At 43.2% G+C, this 8256-nt stretch overlaps 1 protein-coding gene across 1 annotated transcript; it reads right to left on the bottom strand.

The window, feature by feature from the left end:
* Window positions 1–928: 928 nt before the first annotated feature.
* Window positions 929–6613, bottom strand: cdipt (CDP-diacylglycerol--inositol 3-phosphatidyltransferase (phosphatidylinositol synthase)). Its single transcript, XM_079252182.1, has 6 exons — window positions 6468–6613; window positions 5508–5642; window positions 4622–4775; window positions 4325–4406; window positions 4174–4255; window positions 929–3141 (listed from the first exon to the last, which is right to left on the bottom strand). Exons 1-6 carry the CDS (start codon window positions 6508–6510, stop codon window positions 2999–3001), a joined length of 639 nt encoding a protein of 212 aa, XP_079108308.1. The 5' UTR covers window positions 6511–6613; the 3' UTR covers window positions 929–2998.
* Between the last annotated feature and the right edge of the window lie 1643 nt (window positions 6614–8256).

Here is an 8256-nt window from a genome sequence, read left to right as displayed (position 1 = left end):
TCATCAGTTGCCATGGTGATTTAAAGGTTAAAAAGACAGATGTTGCAGAGTTTAGGCTTAATAACATCACTAAGACATTTGTCTGGCACGCAGAGAAGAGCAGGGAAGAAAGTAGTTTCCTCTGTATACGGCGGCCTTGAGGTCCAAAATAATCAGACGGAAAAGTTAAACATCTGAGCTCACCGTCATCTGGATGCACATCAGGATTAAATCCTAACACGTACAGGCTGGTGAAAGACTATATGGAAATTATCATAAAGGGGGAAAAAGCAAACGAGTGAAATAAACAAGGATTTAAAAGTCAAAGAAAATTAAATGGAGAAAAAAAGTAAATAAAAATAGAATGTGGAAAACAAAATACAAAGCACAAAAAATTAAGATAAAATGGAAAAAAAATACAGTAAAAAATTTAATTTAACAAAACGACAGTCAACATAAAATGAAACAAATTTAAATGATCCGCCACAAACCACATCAGGAATATACAAAACTTTTCTTTTTTGACTAAAATCTTTTTCCTCAATTTTACAAAATCTAAAAAAATCTGGATTCAGCGTTTTCAGGCAGCAGCAAAATATTTCCCGTCCCATTTCAGCTTTTCCTGGATCTTTGCAACAGTCAGATTTTTCTCTTCATCGTCCTCCACCCATTCTCCCGTCTACCCACCTATCCATTCTCTATCCACCTACCCACCATGACTCACCCCTACATCCTCCACCCACCCACCCACCCATCCATGTTAATTCAGACGTTGTCATTTATTTATATTTAATGAGTCCCTTTAAACTCTGATTGTCGATCACTTTCTCTGTTAATAAAGTTTATTCGGGTTCTTCTGAAGACCAGGAAACTGAAGTCGTTCCAGATCCTGGTTTAAATGACAGGAAAAAAAGAAACAGAAATAAAGTTTCAGTATTTTTTTTTTTTATTTTGCAGCTGCTTTTACAGAAAATTCAAACAAACAACCTTTCAAGTGTTTAAATTACTACATTTCTCTTAAATAGAACTGTATACTTTTCATGTTGACAAACAAATACACATTTTGTTGAATACATTCTAAAAACCAACCAATCACGTGGCGTCAGACAGTAATACTTGTGTCAGCTGTTCCTATGAATAAAACCACCAAAAACCACTTTAGAAAGGAAATCAGACATTTCAGATAAATGCCAACAAGAGGAAAACACCAGCTGGACCAAAAACAAAACTAACGATGCCTCGGAATATTTACGCACTACATACGATGCGTTCACGTCGCCCTCCGTAAAAACAGAGGAACGCTGCCCAACGGGGAAAAGAGACGCAAAATCCCTACAAAGGAAGGCGGAATGACGTTTTGACGCTGGAACACCAACAGCAGACGAGTTCTCCGGACGGTCGCGGCGACGGCGGGTCAGATAAGCTCCTGGGAGTATCTGTAAAGGTGCAGCAGTCAGGACGACGAGGTGCTTCTCCAAGTGGAGGTCGGACACGTCGGAGATGACGAAGCGTTTAAACAAGCAGGCACTCGAGGACACGTGGAGCTCAGCGTCTCGCTTCAAGGACACTGGGACATGAAACGGAACGTTTGCGCTCCATCCAGCCTCGCGTTGGAAATAAAAACCTAAATCTGTTCTTCCTCAGCGTCCCGGCTGTTCCGGATCCACTTCGGGAAGCACCTCGGCTCGGTCAGAACAAGCCTGGAAAAGCTCTGATCTGGAAGAGATGGACATGTGGTTTCTTCCTGAAATAAACGGTTTGTTCAGCTGCTCGGCGGTAAAACTGGCGTGTCACTGGTTTCTGTGAGCGTCCACCAGGTCTGGACTGGTTTTACAGCATGTAGTTTCTGTCATTAGCTAGACATCACATGTCACGCTATGACATAACAGCATGTGCTGCGTTGGGTGCTGATATGACACGGCAAATTGTGTCTTGCCGTGACGAGGCATGCTGTGACGTGCCGTGACACGATGTGGACTGAGATGCCATGTCATGTCAGGAATGACATGACAGCACATGACAAGACAATCTGTCATCTGATGTCACACTACATCATGGTATGGTTGGTCCTGACACAATGTGTGCTGACATGTAAGATATGTAAGATCATGTGATAGACTGATAGACTAAGCTGTGTCGTGTTCTGACGGGACATGCGGAGTACTGGCATGTTGAGTTGTGTCATGTCCTGACATAAAGCACCGCATCCTGACATGTTCTGTCATGATGCATCCTTTCCTTATGTCTCCTGACATGATGCATTGCACAATGACATGTCTTCTCCTGACATTACATGTCCCGACACGATGCAACACGCATCATGACATGTCCCGACACGCATCATGACATGTCCCGACACGCATCATGACATGTCCCGACACGCATCATGACATGTCCCGACACGCATCATGACATGTCCCGACACGATGCAACACGCATCATGACATGTCCCGACACGATGCAACACGTATCATGACATGTCCCGACACGATGCAACACGTATCATGACATGTCCCGACACGATGCAACACGTATCATGACATGTCCCGACATGCATCACGTGTCCCGACATGTATCACGACATGTCCTGACACGATGCAACATGTATCACGACGTGTCCTGACACGATGCAACATGTATCACGACGTGTCCTGACACGATGCAACATGTATCATGACGTGTCCTGACACGATGCAACATGTATCATGACGTGTCCTGACACGATGTAACTTTTATCATGATATATCTTGACATGTCGCATTGCATTCTGACTTTTTTCCTCCAGTGCAGCTTAACTAATAAAGTACAACTAACTCGCTTAATAACAGATTTTTTTCACCACCATGTAATTGTAAAATAAATAAAAAGCTGTGGAATCTTTCCAACCCGACTGCTTTAGGAATTTGTTCTTGTAATATTTGGTCATAAATCATCTGTAAAACCACATAATGGTCTCCTGCGACCCTGCAGAGAACAAATAAATAAATGTGGACTGCGGATTTGTCTCCTCCTCTTGACCTCACTCCTTCTTCGCTACGTTACTCCGCTCAGCGGTGTCCAGGGCAGCCATGTTCTGGGAGGCGGTGACGAGGTGCAGGACACTGATGCCGGACTTCAGCAGGCAGATGATCCCACAAAGTCCCTGCAGCCAGTAAAGCCAGCCTGCAGCACAGAAACACACAGTTCCACGGTGAAGGACATCAGTGCTGCTGAACATTGATCAGAAAATCTTCATAAAATTTGCAAACTGCCAACGTGTCTCCTCACATACAGGAAGTGACACGAAACCAAATAACTGCAGACTGACATCCAAACAGTCCCGTTCAGGTGAAATGTAGACATCCATGCTGACATGACAACTTAAAGCCATTTGAAGCCCACCGCTGCTTCAGATAAAAAACATCCGTGTTTGTCCTTTAAAAGTTCCAGTGTGTCAGAATTACTGCCACCTTGTGGTGAATATGGGTATAACATGTAGTGAATGTATGGTGGCCTTCTGTGGCCAAAATCCTTCCAGTGGGACTGGATCTAGTGACCTTATGTGCATCCATGATGCATTATAGGTAGTTTGACATGACATGCCTTAGACACGCACCTCATCACTTTTTTAGTTATTGTTTTAGCAACCTTTTAAGTGCTTATTATTTTTTTCTTTTATTTATTACTCTATTTTAGGGTGTCTTTACATGTGTTGTATGTTTGTCTAATGTTGGCTTACTACGGCTTTCCAATGTAGTTTTAATACGGCAAATAAACTGAACTGCTGTCTCAACATGATGCATCGTGTCTTCATATGATGGACGCAAGCTACGACTTGTGTCCTGTCTTCTTCTGTGGTACTTTTAGGGGGTTATTTATCCCAACAGTGTCCTAGCTTCTATCAAACAAACTGCTTCTACAGTTTTAAAGTTTGTTTGTCCATTCTGAGCCACCGTAGTAAAAATGGTGGCAGCTGCAGGTATGTGGACCCACAGTTAGCAGATAAATAATGCTTCATTCAATCGATACCAGTAGAAACTCCCAAATTGCTGGTTCTGACTGGACTTACCACCCAAACTATGTGGAAAAGGAACTAAATGATCCATTTTTCTGATGATTTTTGTGTGAAAATTCTGCTTTCTGAGCTCCAGAGTCAAGGAAGCCGAGCTCGGCTGAGGCTGGATGCAGGGGAAGACCTGCAGATGTGATTCTCACCTGCGGGCTCCTGGATGTGGTGCAGGATGTAGAGCAGACAGAAGAAGAGCTCGTTGCCGGAGCACATCACGAACAGCACCGGCTGCAGAAGACAAACACATTCAGGTTCTCCTCATACTCAAACAAGCGCTTCATCTGCTCTGGTTCTGACCTTAGACGTGTAGTAGAGCCGGAGGATGGGGTTTCCAGAGAGGTCGATGGTCTTGTGACTGGCTGATCCTTTTATGGTGGAGCTGAGGAAGACCGTGAAGAAGACAGATTACTGCCTGTTATGCAATCATGACGATGAGTAATTAGTCTCGACACGCGTCACATGACGCAGAGCAGAAAATAAAGACGTTTTTAAGACTTCAATCTTTCTCTGCAGGATCAATGTGACTTACGGCTCTGCTTCGTTCACTGCATGACGCTCCACACAGAGCAGACCTGCATGAAGCCACTCGCTCACCTGTGCAGGTGCAGCCAGTGGCTGGCGATATCCAGACACATGCTGAGCTGGAACAGGAAGGTGTAAGACGGGTAGAGCAGCGACAAGTTGACCAGCAGACACATGGTGGCGCAGCGGTCCGTCAGCATGTCCATCATGGCTCCAAACTTGGTGGCTGAAAAAAAACAAAGCAGCCTGTCAGACCTCACTGAGGGAATAAAAACGAGGCCGGCTGGCCAGCAGGAATTGTATGAGGTCGATGCCAGCTGTGATATTGGGTAGAAAAAATTCTGATAAGTGATTAATTGGCAGATTCATTAAAAAACAAACTTTTTTATTTTGCTCCCTTAGTGCTTTCAACAACTGCATGGAAGATGCTCCGTCCATCTTTTATACAGTCTAAGGTCAAAACATTCCTCTGACGGAGAGATGAACAGCCAGTTTAGGTTTGCTTTATAGTCCAGAAAATACGGTACGTTAGCATATCCACAGATAAAGAATATTTTGAAAAAGGCTTTAATGAGCCAGAAAAACCCTTAGCCTAATGTGGCGTTACTTACATAAGCAGCTAGAGTCAAATTAAATAAATAGTAGAAAAATAAAGTAACATGAATAAAGGCAGATTCCATTCAAATAGAAAAATTTGCCAAGTTTTAATATACATCATGTGTGCCATCCAGTTTTATTTGGAAAAATAACCAAATCTGAAGTAAATCTATGATTTCTTTCCCTCATTTTTAACACTTTTGAGTTGTTTTACCTCCACATTATCTGAAACATTAACCTCAAGTTTTCCTGCGAAGGTACTGTAGTAAAAATATCTGGTCTGGGTCACAGCTGATAAAAAAAACTTTGGATCTGAGCCACTTTTGTCTGCAGTGAACCAACGTAAATGTTAGAAACGTACACTGGTTGAGCGCTCGTGCAGCGTGGCCATCGAAGGCGTCGAGCAGAGCGCTGAGCAGGTAGCAGAAGACGGCCGGCCATGGACAGCAGGGCATCAGGTAGAAGGACAGGAGGGCCAGCACCACACGGGCGTAACCTGAACACACACACCAAAGCAGAAAAGATCTTTTTCTCCAATAGAGAAGTATACTCAACTCAATCTGTTGGTTTCCTTATGTAGGCTGATATGAATTGGCTTTCATTGTGTTTTTTTTCTGTCCGTAAAGCATCTTGAGATAGCATTGCTGTGATCTGACTCTATATAAATAAAGTTAAATTGAATTGAATACTGAAACATTTACTCAGAAAATCAAATAAATACAACAAATTCAGGTAAACAATAATTTAAAAAAAAAAATAAATTGTTAATTTGCATAAAAATGTACTTTTCAGTGCAGACTATATTTTTTAATTACCTAAATAAACAATTCTTCAAATATCAGAAGTGATAAAAGCATTTATGGTTAACATTTTTACATCTAATTTCTAATGGTTGAGTTTTGAACATCTGGGCCGACATAGAAAATGGGTCAAATCTGGTAATAAGTCGAATCAAACGACCTCTAAAGTAGTTTTTAAAGCTCTGAGACATTAATGTTTTTATTCTTCCACCTAAATAAAATGTAACACGACAAATACTGCGTTTCAAACATTTGATGAGAAATGATTCCAGTTTTTACTAAAAGATGGAGATAATAAAATATCTGCTTTTTTATTTAATTATTTTTAGCCTGATTTGTCCTTCGCATATGAGCAACGTCTGGTGAGTTATAGAAATGATTCCGAACCCATTCAACCCATTTAACTCTATAATATGAGAGTTAAATCTGCAGAAACTTGTTTTATTAAGTTATTTTAAATGAAGTTAGGTAGTTGCTAAAGCTAAGCTAGCTGAACGGCGGGGGAGGATGATCAAACTCACCGATTAAGTTAGGGACGAAGAGGAAAATATTTTCCTCCGACATCCTGAACGTCTGGTGTGGGTGCTGGTCTAAACGAGGCTTTCTTCTGGATCAGTTCCCGGCGGTGAGACGAAGGTAAATCCCGGAGAGGAGAGTTAGTTGGCGATCCGCGGAAGAAGCGAGGACTTCCGCTAAGCGACGCGACTCTGAACCGGTGTTACAGCGAAATCTGCACCCGTTAGAATCTGGGCTCCGGGCAGCGGTATGCTACATCTGCACGTGCATCTTAATAACACTGGTATGAAAAATAAAAATAACTTATTAGTCCCGTAGTGTGAAATTGAAACCTGAAATAATACTAATAAAAAAAAGGCAAAATAAAGTTACACATTATATCCGAATTGTGATCCTGGCTACGTGAGGGTCAGATTCTGCTGGGTCACAGTTTTAGCTGTAACACTAGAAATGACGAAACTGCACATCCGGCTCGTAGCTTTTGGGTTTTTTTTTTTCCTCAAGTGAAGTATAAATAGTAACTACAAAATATTTTACTTACGAATATACAGTGCTAAAAAAAAAAAAAAATAAAGGGAACGCTACAGTAACACATTGTAGATCTGAATGAATGAAATATTTTTATTAAATACTTTCTTTCCATGGCTGAATGTGCTGACAACAAAAATCACACAAAAATTATGAAAACCAAACGTACCAACCCATGGAGGTCTTGATTTGGAGTTCTACTCCAAATGAAAGTGGAAAAACACACTACAGGCTGATCCAACTTTGATGTAATGCCTTTAAACAAGTCAGAATGAGGCTCAGTAGTGTGTGTGGCCTCCGTGTGCCTGTATGACCTCCCTACAACGCCTGGGCATGCTCCTGATGAGATGGCGGATGTTCTCCTGAGGGATCTCCTCCCAGACCTGGACTAAAGCATCCGCCAACTCCTGGACGGTCTGTGGTGCAACTTGGCGTTGGTGGATGGAGCAAGACATGATGTCCCAGATGTGCTCAGCTGGATCCAGGTCTGGGGAACAGGCGGGCCGGTCCATAACATCAATGCCTTGGTGTTGAAGGAACTGCTGACACACTCCAGCCACATGAGGTCTAGCATTGTCTTGCATTAGGAGGAACCCAGGACCAACCGCACCAGCATATGGTCCCACAAGGGGTCTGAGGATCTCATCTCGGTACCTAATGGCAGTCAGGCTACCTCTGGCGAGCACATGGAGGGCTGTGCTGCCCTCCAAAGAAATGCCCCCCCACACCATTACTGACCCACTGCCAAACCGGTCCTGCTGGAGGATGTTGCAGGCAGCAGAACGTTCTCCACGGCGTCTCCAGACTCTGTCACGTCTGCCACATGTGCTCAGTGTGAACCTGCTTCCATCTGTGAAGAGCTCAGGGCGCCAGTGGAGAATTTGCCAATCTTGGTGTTCTCTGGCAAACGCCAAACGTCCTGCATGGTGTTGGGCTGGAAGCACAACCCCCACCTGTGGACGTCGGACCCTCATACCACCCTCATGGAGTCTGTTTCTGACTGTTGGAGCAGACACAAGCACATCTGTGGCCTGCTGGAGCTCATTTTGGAACAGACAACAGGTGGAAATTATAGGCAACTGAAAAGACACACCCAATCAAGGAGTGGTTCTGCAGGTGGTGACCACAGTTGCCAGTTGCCTATAATTTCCACCTGTTGTCTGTTCTATTTGCACAACAGCAGGTGGAACTGATTGTCAGTCAGTGTTGCTTCCTCAGTGGACAGTTCCATTTCACAGAAGTCTGGTTGACTTGGAGTTAGAGTGT

This window comes from Telmatherina bonti, assembly GCF_933228915.1.
Source record: "Telmatherina bonti genome assembly, chromosome: 14".
NCBI classification, from domain to species: domain Eukaryota; kingdom Metazoa; phylum Chordata; class Actinopteri; order Atheriniformes; family Telmatherinidae; genus Telmatherina; species Telmatherina bonti.
Note: the sequence above shows the minus strand (reverse complement) of the source record. Positions and strands in the feature narration are given on the sequence as shown.